Source organism: Rhinolophus ferrumequinum, chromosome 2 (assembly GCF_004115265.2).
Source record: "Rhinolophus ferrumequinum isolate MPI-CBG mRhiFer1 chromosome 2, mRhiFer1_v1.p, whole genome shotgun sequence".
In the NCBI taxonomy this organism is placed as follows: domain Eukaryota; kingdom Metazoa; phylum Chordata; class Mammalia; order Chiroptera; family Rhinolophidae; genus Rhinolophus; species Rhinolophus ferrumequinum.
Genome location: NC_046285.1, coordinates 39,972,531 through 39,992,256, shown reverse-complemented (window position 1 = coordinate 39,992,256; position 19,726 = coordinate 39,972,531). Strand labels below are relative to the sequence as shown.

General features: G+C 35.6%; 1 protein-coding gene across 3 annotated transcripts in view; it reads left to right on the top strand.

The window, feature by feature from the left end:
* The window catches only part of CFAP44 (cilia and flagella associated protein 44), a 102,059-nt gene that overhangs the window by 36,141 nt on the left and 46,192 nt on the right, over positions 1 to 19,726 (top strand). For all 3 annotated transcript variants that reach the window (XM_033126720.1, XM_033126709.1, XM_033126727.1), the window contains exons 13-21: positions 182 to 276; positions 3,442 to 3,651; positions 4,280 to 4,390; positions 8,042 to 8,203; positions 9,224 to 9,463; positions 15,046 to 15,191; positions 15,785 to 16,055; positions 18,739 to 18,794; positions 18,954 to 19,116. In XM_033126720.1, the coding sequence (XP_032982611.1) occupies positions 182 to 276; positions 3,442 to 3,651; positions 4,280 to 4,390; positions 8,042 to 8,203; positions 9,224 to 9,463; positions 15,046 to 15,191; positions 15,785 to 16,055; positions 18,739 to 18,794; positions 18,954 to 19,116 (1,454 nt within the window). The remainder of the gene's footprint in view (positions 1 to 181; positions 277 to 3,441; positions 3,652 to 4,279; positions 4,391 to 8,041; positions 8,204 to 9,223; positions 9,464 to 15,045; positions 15,192 to 15,784; positions 16,056 to 18,738; positions 18,795 to 18,953; positions 19,117 to 19,726) is intronic.

Here is a 19,726-nt window from a genome sequence, read left to right as displayed (position 1 = left end):
TTTTTGGGGAAACGTGGTAACTCTTGGTTGAGGATAGACATAAAAATTTTTCACTAAAGAAAGGCTATCAGTTGATTTAGTTATTTATTTCTTGTAATTCTTAACATGTAAAGTGAGCCAAGCTTATTTAAAAAGGGATTATGTATACATTTGTTTCTTTTTTAAAACTGTCTTTTTCTAGGCTCTATTCGAATCTATGATTTTGGTAGCAGAACTCCTTTGGCTCATGTGAAATTCAAGCAAGGAGGTACTGCCCTTGCTTGGGTACCCCAGCTGGTAAGTTTATTATAATGAACTTTTACCAGATTCTGCTAGTAAATATATCAGTTCTATTTCTTGGATATATAGACATTTTCTGACTCGATTTTAGAGAAGAATAAAAATTTTAAGTTATTCACTTAGAATGTGATAGAAATCATATCGAGCTGGCTATTGTGGTTTTGGTCCTGTTTTAATGAAAATCTATTTTTATGCCACCTGCAGATTAGTAGTAATTCCATGTTACACCATAATTACCCAACAGAACTTTGTGTATCTATCCTCTATCCTTCCGACTCGATTTCATTCATTTTATGTATATTTCCAGCATGCCTGCAAGGTGCTGGGCCTTGTTCTTGATTCTGGGAATACAACAATGAGCAAACAGACAAAAATACTTTAACTCATGCACCTTATACTCTAGTGGGAGACAGGAGGCAGAGACAAATGTCCTTTGTCCCATAAACAAAATTAATAAGTAAGATAGGTGATCTGTAGAAAATAGCTGTGGAAAAAAATTGGTCAGGGACCGAGTTGTTCTAGTTATCTATGGCTCTGTAATCAACTACCCCAAAATGTAGTGGCACAAAACAGCAACCATTTTATTTTGCTCACATATTTTGTGGATCGGGAATTTAGACAGGTGACAGCAGGGATGGGTTATCTCTGCTTCCTAGTGTCTGGGGCCTCAGCTGGGAAGACCTGAATGTTTGGGGCCTGGATCACCTAAAGGCTTCTGTATCACAAGTCTGGTACCCAGGTTAGCCAGAGTGCTTACCTAAAGCCCCTCCATGTGGCTTGGGCTTCGTCACAACGTGGTGGCCTCAGGGCAGTCACACATGTCTTACATGGCAGTTCGGGGCTCCAAGGTCTAGTGTTGCAACAAAGATCTTACTGGTCTTCCCAGCCTAGGGAGTCACCTAAGGTCCCTTCTGCCATACTCCATTGAGTGAAGCTGTCACAAGCCCTACTCAGATTAAAGGGGGGAGGGACTTCAATCCCATCTCTCCATGGGAGGCATGTCAAAGAATTTGCAGCCATGTTTTTAAAATGTCATGGGAGTGTTTTGGGAATGTTTTATCCTTGGCTCTTTTGGGTTGAAATCAATGAGAAAATGTTTCAGGCTCAAAATAGATGTGAAGGTGGCTGGAATGGAGGGGACTTTCATAATGGGATCAAAATCAGAAGGAAAACATGGGCCAGGGAATAGAGGCAGAACAATGATGAGGCTAGAACAAAAAGAAACCACAGAGTATTTGGATTACCAAGCCTGGCTCAGTCTTTATCCTAATCTATAAGACACTCTTACCTGAAGTCTTTAAAATACAGCCCAAGTAGTTGAATCATTTATTCAGATAGTTGTGCTATATCCATAGAATGTTTCCTTTTTAGCCTTATATCCAAGTAATGATCATATAGATATCATACTAGAGGCAAAATGCCCCTTCTCCATACTCCATTGCCTTCTGGGAAACTCCACGTCATCCTTTACCACTCAGCTCAGGTCAAACATCATCTCTTCTGCATCGTTCTCTGTGACCCCACCTTCAAATAGAACTAAGTGCTCCTTCCTCTTTTATTTGTTTGTTTGTTCAGGACTTTGTGTATACATACCTCTCTTTAGCACTTATCACAACATACTAAGATGATTTGCTTTATTGTCTGTCTTTCCTACCAGACTGTGTATTCTTCGTGGTGATAGCCATAACTATTCTTCTTTGGACCTCCGGTGCCTCTACAGTTACTGGTACATTTAGACACTTAGTAAATGTTTGTTGAATTCGCAAACATTCAACTGGAGTTGAATGGAATACAGTTCTCTTATTCCCAAAGATTCTCGTAATTGCCTGCCCTCAGGGGTGATCACTCTGCCCTAAAGAATACCAGGGCTGTCGCCCTTCTCCTGAATGCCTTGGAGGACAACAGATTTAGTACATTCAGACATTGCTTGATTTATATCTCCAGCCCAGACTTCTCCTCTAAGCTGCAGACTCTATGTCATCTCTATTTTGAGATCTCTAGAAACTCAACATGTCCAAGACTAAATTCATGATTTTCTGCTTGCCCTCAGCCACCCCACCCTCCAAAATAATGACAGCAACAACAAACCACATGCACATCTGGCTCCCTTCGTGTTTCCTGCCTCAGTACATGTCTTATTCGTCCTTGACACCTCCCTCTGCCTCATTTCCCATATCCAGTCCTTACCAAATAGGGCCATTATACTTCTTACTAAAACATGTCTATATTCCTCATGTCCACTGCATCACCTCAGACCAAGTGACCACAGTCACTATCCTGGAGTCCGGCAGCTGTCTCTTTAAAGACCTCCCATAGGGTCTCCCTGCATCCTGTCTCGGCCATCTCAGATCTTTCCACATGGCAGCAAGGATGACTTTTCTGAAATAGCAGATCTGATCATGTGACCTCCCCACCCTCAACCCCCAACTAAAAACCTTTTGATGACTTCCTGTTGCTCTTGGGATGAAGACTATCCCTAAGGTGACATGTAAGCCACTGGGTGAGCCGGTGTCTGCTTACCTCCGTCTCCAGCCTCTTGTAGTCTGCTCTGTCAAACTATAACTTTTTCTTGAGTTACTTTCTTTCCTGCCACACAACCTTTGTACAAGCTATGTCTTCTCCCAGGAGTGCTACCCCCACCTTCCTGTCCTTTGTTTGTTCCTGGGCATCCTTCTGATCTCAGCTCCACCATGTCTTCCTTTAGGAAGCCCTCAGTCTAGGCCAGCTTTCTTTGTTATATGTGCTCAGAGAAGATGTTTTTTTCCCTTTACCATGTATTTCAGTTCCTAATTCCATACTCATTTTTGTCATTGATTAATGTCTGTCTTCCCCACTGGACCATAAATTCTATGAAAACAGGGGCTGAGACTATTTATGCTCACTCTTGGTTTGCTGGTGATAGGTGCCTGGTAGATGGTAGACAGACACTCCACCCACATTTGCTCATTGAGTGTTTGAATTGCCAGTGTTTACCTGTCTGAGAGTCCGCAGTGATAGGATCTGTCCTAGAATAGATGGAGGTTCCCAGAAAGTGGTATCAGGAATTATCAATGGGCAGTCAGTGTGAAATTACTTAAGTCTAAATAAAATACAGTGGTATCTGTTATGTCGTACAACTTTCTTAATCAACTAATTTCAGATTGCATTTAATTTTTGTCCAAGGTAAGCTACACTGGAGCACAGATTATTGTAGGATTCGAAGATGGTGTCGTTCGAATTCTTGAACTTTATGATCCCAAAGGGCTCACAATTTTTGCAGGACGGAAGAAATTTTTGGATGCAGATCTTCATTTGCAATATGTTACCAAACCGCATACTGCGCATGTCACTGCTTTAGCTTATGATCATGATGGAGAAATTCTAGCCACAGGGGTGAGTAGTAGATTTTTTTTGTTTCCTGTTGAATTTTCATGGTTAACGTTGCCTTATTAATCTTCCTACTTAATGACGCCTTATTTGCTGATACTCATTTCTGAGACCATATCCGTATTTTACTTTCTTTGTATTCACATTCTTTCAGCATAACCTGTGCACGACATTTTAAGGTATTCTTACAAATTAGATTCTACTGCTTATTTTAAATGACTAGAAAATTTCAGCTGGGACTCATGTAAGATATTTTATGTATAATTGATATTTTATAGCATGGGTATATTCTTATGTAGAACTGCCATAAATAAAGAGAATAACCATGTAAAGTCTCTGTGCATTAATACATGAGCATATGCATTGTGAATTTTTTTTTCTGAATTAATCTTATGTACAGATATAGTGATCATTTTTTCGGAACTACATACTGGCACACATGGTTTGTCAAGTGTTCTCATGGGGAAAGTGAAGTGAATATTTGAAATAAGAACGTTCCCAGAATAATCTGGGATATGTGACCATTGCAGATATAAGTGTATAGTGGACATACTATAGTTATTAAATGCTTCTTTACTCTATGGAATGGATTTCATAATAATGCATATTTGGTGGGCATTTCTCATTTTCTTAGAGTAAGGATAAAACTGTCTTCTTCTTCGATGTGGAAAAGAATTATAAACCAATCGGTTATATTACTACTCCTGGACCTGTTTGCCAGTTAATATGGTCTACAGTCACTCATGTAAGTAATTATTATTTGTCTTTGTGCTTTAATCTCAATTAACTATGTAATGAAGTGTTCTGGTAGAGAGAGAATAGCAGGTGGAATTATGAACCCCACTCCTGGGTCCTGCATTGAGGGACCACAATGCTGCTTATTTTGGCTGGTAAACATCCTCAGGAATTCCACACCCTCCTCACTACCCCTCTCTCTTTCATGCACTAACTAGTTGTTTACAGTCCCCTCTGTAAACATTGGGTTATATCAGGCTTTGCTTTAACAATGGTGCCTTTACCCAGATACACAACGTGTCAGGACATATTGACTTGGGTTTGTCAGTCCTGACATTCAGTTCAATTCTAAGGTCTGAGTGTATTTGTCCTCATCTTTATCTCTTTACTTCTCTTCTGCCCCCATTCTACCTCCATTTTCTCTTCTAATCTTCTAACACCTCTTTCCTAACAACAACTGGTGGTTCAGTACTGATTATTAATCTTAATTTCCCTAAGTTTGAGCATGAAATAATTCAGTCATCCGAATAGTGATTGAATGTCTAAACCAGATGCTGTCCTAGGTTCCAGGATAATAATGATACTGATGAACTGCATAGAAGTGCTATAAAAATTATTGGGGTCACATCTATAATCTATTTTAAGCTCTTCTAAGGAAAAGGGACTATGAAAATATAGTAGTATCTAGAAAATTGTTTTTTAAAATTAATTAACAGTACTCATTGTTTTCATCTTTGCTAGGCACCAGTGATGCATTCATACTAAGCAGTACAAAACAGTCTGTTCTGAAGGATAAAAAATACAAATACTTAGAGTTAAATAATTTTATCACAGAAATATACAAGGTTCCACAAGGGAACCGGTGACAAATATTAGTGGTCTAGACAACATGTATTGGGAATATAAAACAGGGAAATATCAAGAGAGAGAGAAGTTAACATAAGTTATTATTTTGTATTATTGTCCCTTAATCTTGAGGAATTGGTAGGATGTAGGTGGAGAGGAGGTGGGTACAAGTGGTTTAACTGAAGGGAATGAGAGCTGCAAAGGAAGCTCTTTGTTAAAGTGTGAACGTTTATGTCACAGCATATAATATTATGTGCAACTTTCAATCGCTTCCCTAGATATGAAGTTAAGAGAAACTGACATTTGCCAGGGGTTAGGAATGGTGGATGGAAAAGGGGTGGGTGTTATTATAAAGGGCACCTCAAGGGAGAGCTTTCTGGTGGTGGGATGGTTTTGCATTTTGATTGCTGTGGATGGTTACATGAACCTACATATATGTGATAAAATGACATAGAACTACATATACATTCTATATTAATATCAATTTCCTGGTTTTGATATTGTTGCATAAGAGGTAACCAATGAGGGGAACTCAGTAAAGCTACATGATACCTCTCTGTACTACTTTTGCAACTTCCTATGAATCAATAGTTGTTTCAAAATAAGTTAAAAAAATAAAAAGTAGGCATAAGAGACCAAAAACCTCCAACACAATTAAAAGCTTGTTTCAGGCAGAGCTGCTGATTAGCCCTTGTATTTCTAGTATTTGGGAATTACTAATATCAAAGTCAGTTACTCTCATGTCACAATATATACATGTATCAAATCATCACATTGTATGCCTTAAACTTATACAATGTTATACGGCAATTATCTCAATAAAACTGGGGAAATAAGTAAATTACCATATATAGCTGATATGCTGCATACTTCAACTGTCCAAATAACAATAGCTGCTAGCTCCCACTAGCTCAGTGGTAGGCCCTCCTAACTTGAGCATCTGCCCATTATTTTTGGTGTTTCCAGTTAGGGAGCATCACCAGCACACATAGAGCCATTCTTCCTGCCATGGTCACTCCCATGATCACGTTGGTAGCAGTGTGGAGAAGTTACAAGGGAGCCAGAGGACAGGCAGGTGGATTTTTCAGGCAGCTGTGTTCCAGAGAAGATGTGACCAGGGTGTGAAAGACTGTATGGACGTTAGATACGTAGAAGGTAGAACTGACAGAACTCGGGGATCTTTTGAATTTCTGAAGGTAATTTTGAGGTGTCTAAATGGAGAGTTCCTCTAAGATGTTTTTGTCCTGCGTTATGCTGGGACCACGGTTCTTCCTGTTACCAAAACTAGAAAATCTTGAGTCATTCTAGTCTCTTCTCTACTTCTAACCACCCTGCCCTGATTCACCAAGGCCTACTGATTGTGCATCCTAAACATCTCTTAAGTCTGTGTCCTTTGTATTCTCTTTCTTCCTCATTGTTTCATGCATACTCTTTGAACTTGATCTTTTCTCGTTGTCTTGACACATATCATCTCACTGTATTTTAACATACACACACACACACACACACACACAATATGCTAATATTTTATTAAGGATTTTTGTATCCAAGTTTATAACAGTGATGATTTTCCCCTTTGTAATGTCCTTGCCAGTTTTGGAATCAAGGTTATTCCTGACCTCATAAAAAATGATGCCTTATTATCTGGACCTGAGTTATTCTTTTTTTCTTTTTTTTCTTCAATTTATTGGGGTGACAATGGTTAGTAAAATTACTTGGGTGTTAAGTGTACAATTCTGTAATACATCACCTATATATCACATTGTGTGTTCACCACCCAGAGTCAGTTCTTCCATCGCCATATATTTGATCCCCTTTACCCTCATCTACTACCCCTTGCTCCCCTTACCCTCTGGTAACCACTAACCTATTGTCTGTGTCTATGAGTTTTTATTTCTTTGTTTGTTTGTCTTGATCCTTTATTGTTTTCAGTTTTATATACTACATATCGGTGAAATCATAGGGTTCTTTGCTTTTTCTATCTGACTTATTTCGCTTAGCATTATAATCTAAAGATCCATCCATTTTGTCGCAAATGGCACTATTCATTTTTTCTTATGGCAGAGTAGTATTCCATTGTGTATATATATCACATCTTTTTTATCCAATCATCTATCTAAGGACACTTTGGTTGTTTCCATGTCTTGGCCACCTTAAATAAAGCTGCAATGAACATCAGAACACATATATCTTTACGGATAAATGTTTTCAGATTTTTGGGGATATATTACCCAGGAGAGGGATTGCTGGGTCATATAGTAATTCTATTCTTAATTTTTTGAGGAACCTCCACACTGCCTTCCATAGCGGCTGCACCAATCTGCATTTCCACCAACAGTGTATGAGGGTTCCTTTTTCTCCACAGCCTCTCCAACACTTGTTACTATTTGTCTTGTTGATGACAGTCATTCTAACCAGTGTGAGGTGATATCTCATTGTGGTTTTTATTTGCATTTCTCTGATGATTAATGATGTTGCTTCCTTGGCAGTCCTAATTTTAATATTCTGCCCTTTGGCTTAACATATTTTACAAGCACATTTTTGTCTCAGAAAATATGAATGGCATCTATAAAGGAAACAAATCTAGATCTAACTTGAACACTTATCTTATTAATTAATAATGATATAATAATTAATTGGTATCAATAATTATGTATAGTGACTTATTACCAATAATAACTGCAGGGAGGAATTAAGTATTTTTCAAAAGTGGTGAGTACACATAGCGATTATATTTTCCCTGGTTTGTAATCTTCTTGAACTATGCTTTTAAAAATTTGCTGAAATGTAAATATATTTAATCTCTCTTTTTCAGCTTGAAAGCACTTTATTGATTCTCTGTGAGAATGGCTATGTTCTTGAAGCTCCATATCCAACCATAAAAGAGGACGTGGAGGATCACCATATAGTTTCCTATGAAATCAAAGACATGCGCACAAAATGTTTCCATTTCTCAAGTGTCAAGTCTAAGATTCTGGTATGAGATATCCTTGAAGCATTATCTTCTGATATTTTCTTCCTTCTTAGAATATAAAATATCCTGTGGTAAGCCTGGAAAAATACAAAAATAGCAAGACATAGACCCCATATTTGAAGGCAGTAGTGAGTAGATATTAAAATCACAGTGCAAAGAAAATAATTTTAGAGGCATGCAGAGAGAATAAATGATTGTGATGGAGGGACGAGAGGAGGTCAGAGATGACTGCATGAAGGTGACATTTTGTACTTAAAGAATGGGAATAATTTTGAAAGGATGAAAATGAAGAGGGAGACAGTAAAAGCTGGGAAAACATCCTGAGGGAAGACAGAATTGTTTTTAGTATTTTGGGGAAATGAGAATGGAGTGGTGAAACAGAGGGATGCAGTTTGTGGAGGGCTGTGGCAAGAGTCTGTGACCAGCACATGGGGTTCCTGAAATACCAGCCAAGATGTCTTAATTTGTTTCGTAGACCATTTGGATCCATTGTGAGTTTTTGAGGAGGGGATTGATGTAATGAGATCATATAAATTCGGAAGATAATTCTGAGGGGTAAACAGAATAAAGAGGTAAAAGATGGGAGGCAGGGATCCCAGGGTTAGGGGCCTTTTGCAATAGCCAGTTGATAGATGCTGAGGGCCTAAATCACAGTATTACTAAACATAGAAACAACTTCCCTCAGGGACTATTTCAGTCCACCTAACTCATGGGCTGACAGTGATAGACTGAAGGAAACAGTGTTTAGCTTCCTTATTAGGAAAAGAAATGACAAAATAATTTCTGTAAAACCAGGATCAATGGGGGTAATATGGTCGTGAAGTTATTCCAATGACTTGAAAAATGTAATAACAAAGTTATATCCCCAAACTGATAGTTATTTTTAAACAACATTCCTTGTTACATCAGAGCTGTGAGTTTTTCTAGGACCCTATTTTTCTTCTACTTTCTTTGTCATCCCTAAGTGTAGAATGAATGAATTGCTGTTGTTTTTACATCTTCTTAATGTCTCTTTTGGAAAAGAGATTAATGGAAATTGAAAAGAGAAAGAAACAGAAGGAGTTGAAGGAGAAGGAAAAGGAAGAAAGAAGGAAGCAGCTAGCAGCAGTGATGGGAGAAGATGGAGAAAAGGAATCCCAAGGGGAAGAAGAAGAGGAGGAGGAAGAAGAGGAGACGCCATTACCTGCCATCTTTATTCCCTCAACACCCTGTCACATCCTCTGTGGATTTTACTCTGGGCCAGGGAAGTTCTGGGTTTCTTTGGTGAGTAATAATGTAATAAATAATTTTTATGTCAGCCCTAATTCAATATAGTGGGTGGCCATTATTTTCCAGCACATTCTCAACTTTCTCACTCTTATGGTTAAGACTTCATTTATCGACTACTATTAAAGGTGTGAATTTTGATGAATGAATGTGAGTTACAGTTGTTTTTATATCATCATAATATTTCCCTCATATGTCTACTTGTTATATCTGTTATCCTCTATGACAGTCATTCAAGCATCTATGACATTTCAGGAGGTCAAAGCGGAGAAGAACTGAAGGTAGAAGGGCAAAGGGCTAAGGGGTTTTCCAGCTGAGTCTGTTGTTTTTAAATTTTGAAAATAATTAGTATTTTGAAAATAATGGCTGTGCTATCTGATAGACTTATGCTTACGTTTTACCTACAACTATGCTGTTTGGCCATATGGAAGTCTGGGAAATGGCTGTTTTTAGATGGTCATATTGCCACCCTGAACAAGATAGGGACTTGGTTAATAAGGAAGAATAGAAAAATGGATATTGGGGAAACAGGTACCAGGGACTGTCACAATGATGTGAAAATTACATCCTCTTATCACATATTCTATTCTTATAAAAACATTTTGTTGATCTATGGCAGGGGTGTCCAAACTTTTTTCAACGTTTTTCAGCAAGGGCCATGTGCAGTAAAATACACAAACAGCTGGGCCACTCACTCGAGGTGAAGTACGTATTGCCTCACCTGGTTTATTTAAGTAAATTAAATATATTTTTGGAATTTGCTGCGGGCCAATTAAAAATGAATTGCGGGCCACAGTTGGCCTGTGGGCCGCAGTTTGGACACCCCTGGTCTATGGCAAAGCAAGATTTCCTTCATTATAAATTTGTCACAAATTTCAATTCCACTCACCGAAAAAGTGATAATTGACATAAAAGTATATGTGAAAAATTATCACTAAATCATAACTGGTCCAGATCTCTGGCCAGGCCAGGACACTGGCTAGCTAAGTAAGGACTATTGTTTATAAGGAGTGATGAGAGTTAACTTTTCCCCTCCTCAACTTTTTGTAGAAATATATCTTTGATGGTATCTTCTAAGGAGCCAAGAAGGATGAGAAGTAGTGATGAAATCACCTTAGAACTTCATTTATTAGTGCCTTTACCCTTTGTCTGTCTTCTATGTTTTATGAAACAATTATTGATGGCTACTCTTGTGTGAGGTTCAAGGAGTAAATGGATAAACAAGACATGGTTCCTGCCCTCAGTAAGTTTCATGCAGGAAATTTCCTGATAATCATGTGGGAGAGAGGCATAGAAACAACTGCAATATAATGTAATAGAATTCTAGTGTCCTTGAAACACATATGCAACATATCTAGTGCTTACTCTAAGGCTTGCCAGATAAATATTACATGGGATATACTTATATTAAAACTGTATTTGTTGTTCATCTGAAATTCAAATTTAACTGGGCATCCTATATTTAAAAAAAATTTTTCCCAGTTTTATTAAAATATAATTTTAATAAAAATGTCTTTATTTACTGAATAAAGACATTCAGTATTTTATTAGTTTAAGGTGTACAGCATAATGATTTGACTTACATACAGGGTGAAATGATTAGCACAATAAGTTTAGTTAGCATCCATCCTGTGTTTTTATTTGCTAAATATGGAAACCTACTTATTCTGTACTAGGCGCCATTTTAAGTGACTACCTAGCCACCCTATAAACTAATTGCTCTTTTTTGCATTTTACATAAGAAGAAACAAAGGCGTGGAGAAATTAAGAAACTTATCCAATACTTTGAACTCTAAGAACCAAAAATAATAAAACAGTCTAAGAGAACGTTTAAATTAAGAATGTCACTGTGTCATTTTGTAAGTTACATAAATGTCTAATTACTATATTGTATACCTGAAACTAATACAATATTGCATATCAACTGTAATTGAAATAAATTGTTTAAAAAACAAAACAAAAAAAAAGAAACTTATCCAAGGTCCTATGAGAGATAGAACAAGGATCTGGACTCAGGCAGTCTGGGTCTAGAGCCTTAACCTAAACCATGGCCTTAACCTGAAATTACACCTGCGCATAAGGTTAAGGAAGGTATATGAGTAGTTCACAGAGGCAGTGACGCTAATGCTTCTAGATCCAACTATGTGCCAGCTTTATGCCTACACAGGAGCAGACGCTGGAGAAAACCAGTCTCACTGGAAGTCATGACCTCAGTTCTCAAATCAGTATTCACACTGCGGGCTGGTTCGACTGCCCAGCCATGTTCACTAACCCACTTTCCAAATTATTGCTTTAATTCTTTCTTCTCCCCTCAAACGTTTTTCACCTTCCCTCACTTTCCATTGATAACCTCATCTCCCATTTCACTTAGAAAATTAAATAAAAGCAATCGAATGGGATTTCCTTATCTTGTCTCAGTCAGATCTGATGCCCTACAGGGATACATACAAGTTTTAAGTGCTTTGCTTATTGTTACAAATCATGAATGCTCCCCTGAAACTTTCCAAGGTCACTGTTCTGAATGGCCCCTTGATCCTATCCCCTCTCAGTTTCTCAAGGATTTTGTTCCTGAAATAAACCACTTGGTCTTATGTATCATCCACATCTCTCTGTTTACTCAATTCTTCTCCTCAGCTCATACACGTTCTACTACTTACGTTTTTTTCCTTGACCTCTCTCTCCTTCCCCTCCACTGCTCCTTTATAGGAGAACTTGAAATAGTTGCCTGTAATCATTGGCTTCATTTCTTCACCTCCAGTTTGATCTTCCACCCATTCTAGTTGGGTTCCTAACTCCACCACTTCACTTCATCAAAGATTTCCATATTGCCAAGCTCAGTGGTCCCTTGTCTGTCCATTTAACCTTTCAGAAATATTTGATAGGGCTGACCCTTCATCCTTTTAAAACACTTTGTTTTTCCTGGATTCCAAGACACTATACTGGCCATTTTTTTTTTTTTTTTTTTGCCTCTCTTGCTGTCTTCTCATTTGCTGAACAAGGTTGAAATTTGAAGTACTCTAGGGTGTGGTCTTGGACTCCTTCTTTCTTGCTAGATGACTTCATCTAGTCACATGGCTTTAAATATCAATTATATGCCAGTGAATCTCAAATTTTTGTCTCCAGTGTGACATCTCCTCTCCTATTCAGACTTGTATACCTATCCAACTTGACATCTCTCCTTGGCACTTCAAAATTAACATATCCAAAATATAACTTTTAAACCATATTTGCCCCATACAAACCTGCTCCATCTCCATTTCAGTAAATGAGGCAAGCATCCATCCAGTTACTAAGACAAAACTCAGAGTTGTTAATGATTCTTCTCTTTCCTTTGCCTTTGATACCCTTATATTCAAAGTATGTCTCTTATAAGCAGCATGGGGTTAGGCTTCTGATTTTAATCCTATAGGATCTTTGTCTTTATTTTAATAGAGTATTATGTCCAATTACATTTAATGTAATTACTAATATATTTTAGATTTCATCTACAATCTTACTAATTATTTCTATTTATCACACCAATTCTGTGTTCCCCTTTTCACCTTCTATTGGATGATTAAGCTAGTTTTTCCCCCAATTTTCCTCCTCTATTAGTTATACATTCTTTTATAAGTGATCCTAAAGATCATAATACGCATCCTTGATATAATGTGATATGAATTTGTTCTTTTATAGTTCCAGAGAAAAAAGATCTAAGAGCATTTTAACGTCATGTATCCTCTTTCTCCCCTCATTGTCATATGTTTTATTTTTATACTCGTATATGTATTTGTGTCCCCAAAAGGCATTTCACTATTGTTTTATGTTCTTGGTATCATTTGGTTTATCCTTTTTCTCGCTCCTAGTTTCTTTTTCTATTTTTGTAATTACATCTTCTGCCTAAATGATAGGTTTTGATATTTTCTTTAGTGTAGGTGAGCTAATGACAAATTTTTTGTCTGGGTGGATTTTTTGTTTTTGTTTTAAAATATCTATTTTGTCTATTTAAAAAATTATAATTTTCTAGATATTTTCTTTTCGAAACTTTGATATCTTTTGTCTTCCATTCTGTTAGCTGCATCTTTTTATTGTTTTTTTGAAACCCAATGTATCTTTTTTCTCTGTTTTTTTTTAAAGATTTTGTTTTAAAAGTTGTGTAACTTCTTCATATTTATCTTGCTTGTTGTTCACAGTATTTCTTGAATTCTGACAAATTTTTATTCAGTTTTAGAAACTACTCAGCCATTATCTACAACAATATTGCTTCTGGCCCATCTTTTTAATATCTTCTTCTGGGATTCCAATTTTGTGTATATTAACCTTATCACTATGTCCCATATGTATCTTACAATCTTTTTTTTTTTTGTATTTTCCATACTTCTTTCCTCTCTTCTGCTTTACTCGATTTTTTTTAACCTCCATTCCAGCTTCATAACTCTATTTTCAGCTATGTCCAGTTGCTTTTAAACTGATCTGTTGAATTTTTAATTTCCATCATTTTTCCGTTCTAGAATTTTCATTTTTTCCATTATTGACTTTTTTGTAGATTCCAGTTGAATTTAAAATTTTTCTATATTGCCTTCACATTCTTTAAGTATGTTAATCATAATTATTTTGAAGTCTATTTTGAAAATACCTCTATCAGTATCTCTTGTGTTTTTTCTTTGATCTGTATTTTCTTTGATCTGTTTTTTTTCTTTTGATTTTCAGTCAAGTCTTGTCTTTGCTAGTATGTCTATTTTTTAATTTTTATTATTTATTTTATTTTTTAGTAAATTTATTGGGGTGACATTGGTTTAAAAATTATGTAGGTTTCAAATGTACAATTATATAATACATTGAATGTTAGACCTTGTATGCAAAAAACTAGTACTAGCTTCAGTCTCTGTGTGTTGGCATTAGCTGCTGGAGATTTATACTTTGTTCTGGAAAGCAGATGTAATAGAAATCCTAGATCACGTTCATCAGTGAATGAGATGACTTGAAATCAGGCTTTACTTCCTGTGAGGGCCAGTCTATTTCTACATGTAGGGTATAGTGGTCCAGGGTTACAATGGAAATCCCAGGAGAAGTTGTGTTCACAGTGGCTTCTTCTCTTGGAGGACTCTGGAAATCTTTTCCTCTTCCTAAGCCTATGAGACTACAGGTAGAGCTCTGCTCAGCTTCTTAGCTTCTCAGCTGCCACTTTCAGACCTGGCAATTGCCTCAGGGAGAAAAGCAATGCCCTAGACTGAAAATTAGTTCTGAAAACCATGACCTATAAAACTCTATCATTAAATGCTGCTTATTCATAATAGTACTTGAAATAAAATGGAATTCAATAGGTAGTCAGAAGTGATAATTGTTCTTCTTTTGACTTTTAAGTGGAAACAAATAATTGTAAGGTGTTTTATTATTATATTAATAATTGTATAGTTGCATACAAATGGACAGTGGAGATGCTTTATAAAATCTATCTATAATCATAGAAGTCATAGAAAGTAGATGTTTTAAAACATCTATTTTGTGTTTTAAAATTTGAAATAATCAAAAACTTCTCATGTGGTCATATGTGTCTTATGTTCAAGTACCACCTTCTATGTTACTTATCTCTTTTCCAGGGCGGCTATGATTCTGGTTTTCTATATCACTGTGAGTTGCCTCCATATGACAAAAACAGTGATATCACGGAAAAGAAAGATGAACCTTTTGATTTCCGCTTAATTGAAGATACAGAAGATAATCCTATTCAAACTATCACTTTCAGGTGAACAGAATTTCAGAAAGCTTTCAAAAACTATAACCCATTAGTGTCTATTTTTGTCCATTATGAATATTGTCAATTTTTTAAGATGTGTCCAAATGGAGGGGTACTCAAACAATGTTAAATAAATCAAAGGAATAAATAGAATCGAAGCTGTTCCTGAAACTGTATTTCAATCCCTTCTATAAAATATTCTGTCTCAAAATTTCTGTTTATTACACAATTGAATCGTATGAATTTACTCTCTGTTACTGAGGAGGATGCTACTGCGTGGTCAGACAATGAAGGTTCATGGTTACAGTGATTCTAGAGGAATCACAGATTGAATTATTAGTCCTTTAATAATTGTGAATTAAACATATATTGTGGTCATTCTTTTGGAGACCAAATATAGTAGCTCCAATTTTCTAATTGGCTTCCCTGCACCCCACTCTTTTGTATTAGTTTGCTAGGGCTTCGACCTGTGAATTTTGAGGGGGGCATAATTTAGTCTATAATACCTTTGTTATTAAAAATTGTCATTTGTCAATTAATTGAAAATTAGCATTATTTTCAGATTAATATGAAGAACAATTCACTTTCTTTTTGTTTCACAGTGTTAACCAAGATATGATGTTTTGTGGAATGCAAGATGGAGCAATTCGAGTCTATATCCTAAGTCGGAATGATCTTTCATTGACAAATATGGAGAACTACTGGCACTTTAATATTCATGATAACAATTATGGATGTATTAAAGGCATTTCTACTAGCTTCGATGACCGTTTTTTGGTGACTACTGGAGCAGATAGTAATATCTTTGTTTTCAGCATTTTTTCTGAATTTGAGTTCAGGGAAAGCATCAAAGCCAAAGTGCCATCTCCCAGGGTATGTAACTAACTAACTAACTAACTAACTAACTAACTAACTAACTAACTAATAGCAACAATAAAAAAAACCCCCAACGCTTTATTTAAAAATACTGATGTTAAAATGGTTCATACTTTTTTTAAAAATGTAAACTATTCAGACACATTTTCCTTATCTTCTAATCTTCCTACCAGTATTATAATTTTGACTTTCTGATGCCTTTTTTTCAAATATTAAAAACATTGAATTCCTGTTATTACTAAAGATATAGAATTCCCCAAATTAAAAAGGCTGTGTCAATTTTTCTGTCTCAGTCACTTTCTTGATCAAAATTTGTTTTCAAAATGTACATTTTTTTCAGATATATATTTTGCTTTTCATTTGTTCACTCACTTATTGAAGGGGCATCAATGAGATATACACTATAATCTGTCCCTTCAAAAGGCACTGTAAAAATATTATTGTCTGTAATATTAGAAAATGATAATGTGGATCATGATTAATAATTCGGTTAAATTATTCTATTCTTAGGCACAGTACATTATTGGTTTTGTAATAAAGATTGAGGGTTCAGATCCCCAAAATATATCCATTTGACCTGTCAGGCCCAGAATTTTCTATTATCAAAGTGGTTCTTTTAGATACAGTTATTGATAACTGTTAGAATTACTCCTAAGGAATAAGGAATTGTGTTAGAAAGACCATAGTTAAAATTCCTATTAACACATTGGCTTCCCACTTAACAGCTAGCCAACTTCACAAGAACGTAGAGTAAATTTTCATTTCTATTAATAGCAGCAAAATTTGGAGAATGGACTGTTGTTTAAAGAGGTCCAGCTTGGGAAGAGGAATTACAAAATGGAAAGTTTATGAACAAGAAGAAAATCTTTATCTTTCTATCTTGTGCCAACTCTCTCTCTGGAAACCTGTATTGGATAGAAAAAAATCCATCTGCATTTGTGTAGTAGTGTTTTTATTTATGACTACAATCAATATTTCTTAAATCAATGAAGCAGACTCTGCTTTTAAGAAGGCAAAATCAGAAAGAGTTGAATAAACAAAAAAAGCTAAACTTTGCATAAGTCTGAGGTTCTTACTTTACTGTACTTTAGAATCAGCTAGGGAGTCCTTAAAAGTACAGTTGCCTGAGCTCTGCCTAAGAGCAATTAAATCAGAATCTCTGAAGATGAGACTCAGGTATCAGTATTTTATAAAATGCCCTTCTGCTTCTCCCAACCCCCTTGATGCTAATGTGCAGCGAGGATTGAGAAGAATTGGCATATATTTTAGAAGTGTTGGAAGCACTTTGTTTAACTCAAATTTATTGTAAACAGCTGAGGCCAGGAGAGCCTGAAAATCTCACTGATTTGGTGAGCACTGATTTTGGTTCTGGGCAATAAGAGAATAATAAATAAATAAAATTCAAGTTATGTCCTAAGTGATTAATGGTAACTACAATGTATCAGCCATCACTGTCTCTTACATTGGTCATAATTTATTACTTCACTTTTACTAAAGTTATAGACCTGTTTTACATAAAAATACAGAGGGTGCCAAAAAAATGTATACACAATGCAAGAAAGGAAAAACTGTATTAATATATACCGATAACAAAAGATGAATACAAGTCACATTTGACTAATGCACTTACAAGAGGTGCTCAGAGTGGTTACCATTAGCATCCAGACACTTCTGATTATGGCGCACTATTGCTTGAGCAACGTTGACCAGTGTTAACATCTCTTAAAATGTATATGCATTATTTTTGTCACCCTCTGTATGTAGACTTACATTTCATAGATATAAAGACTAATGCTGTAATAATAAAACAACTTGGTCAAAAGAGAGTCTTTGTTTCTTTACAATGAATGACAGCAAAACAGAGACCTATCTGTTGTAAAAAAGAATAGAGAATAAACAAGTTCAATTTTACTTAAGAACTGATTAGCTAGCAAACTAAGACTCTTTGTTTAGTTCACCAGGTTATAATTCCTCTTTCTTGATAGTCTTTTACAGCACAGCACCTGAATAAACAAAATGATTCTAAGTGATTTACTTCTTAGTACCCTTTAATTTAAATTGATTTTCTTTAAATTTAAATATGAAGGGAGATTCATATTTCTGATTTTATTTCGTAAAGATGGAGATCATATTATTCTGTGCATTTCCCACTGTATGTCTTTTTTTGCTAAGGCCAAGTAAAATGCTTACTAAAAATTTTAAATATATATATATGTATATGTATATATATAAATCATCCTAGTATACACATGAGGTGTTTGGGGAGAATTACGTATGTATAAAAGGGATATGCTAAAACAAACAAACAAAACCAAAAAACAAAAAACCCACAACAGTATTTTAAAATAAATGATCTATAAAGTTTTTGTGTGTATTCTTTGTTAATGACACAAGAATATTAGTAATTCACATTTTGAAGGGGAATATGGTGGTATTAACATTTTTATACATATGATTAAGTTTCATGACTTTTTCTACTTACTCCTTTAAATGAAGCAGAAACAAATAAGTTTAATCAATTGCAATATTTTCCCTAGTTTATTATTATTTGTGAAAATACTTTCCAGGCCTCTAATTGTTAGAAATTGTCAAGGGAGAAACTCCTTGATTTACTTCTGATTAGATATTTTAAGGGAAATAGGCTATTTAAAGGGGCTAAATTTTTACTGTCTTCCTACAGCTTGGAATTGAAACAGAGCCAATTCCAGAAGATATTTTCGATCCCAAAGCCTACAGGTATGTTTTTGATAAATACCTACTAGGCATGAGCTTTTGCAAAACCAACATGTTACAGAAGCTGACAAAGCTAAATGAATCTCCAAATATTTGAATACTAATTTTCTCTTTGCTGTTTCTGTATTCTAATTTGTTATCCTTTTAAATTGCTGTTTTCAGTATTGAGAATGCCAGAAGAAAAAGAGAACATGACAAGTTAATGAAAGAGGTGGAAGAAATAAAGGCCAGGAAGAGAGAGCAGCTCAAAGCTTTGAGGAATCAATTTCAGAAACTACTAGAGATGAATAAGGAATTACCCAAGCATATGCAGCTTAAAAGAACAGTAAGTCCAAAATAAATTTGATTTTAATTTTAATATATGCTATTTCTGGTACTATTTGGCCAGTAAGTAGGAACACTTAAAATCATCTTTCAGCTTCCTTTTATCTGGCCAGTCAATATGTTGGCAGCAACTAAACTACTGTAGAACTTGTCATACATTTGGTTTGGGTGCAGGTGAACCTCTTTACTTCTGGATTTAGCTATTACACTATTTCTTTCTTAACAAGATAATATATAAATATAGGTTTGAATCTGGTTATCAACCCTTATCATACCTAGCTAAGATATCTAACTGCTGGGTAGGTGTGTGCCTATGTATGTATAATTTGATGCGTGGTGGTTCTATTTTTATAGTTCATCAGATCTGTTGACAATATAGTACCTGGTTTATCCACAAAGTTTCTGGAAGATGACTTAGTAAGTTGTAGGTATGGGGACAATCACTTAAATGTTTAAGCTGCTTTTGTAATTTTTTTTTTTCTTTTGTGACTTATTGCAAAGCCCCATCTACCAGGTAGGGATTAATTTTATTTTTTTCATTTTGTACTTCTTCCTAAATGGAATTACTATCAAGGGCCTAATCAAATAAAAACCCAGAGTTTACTATCTTG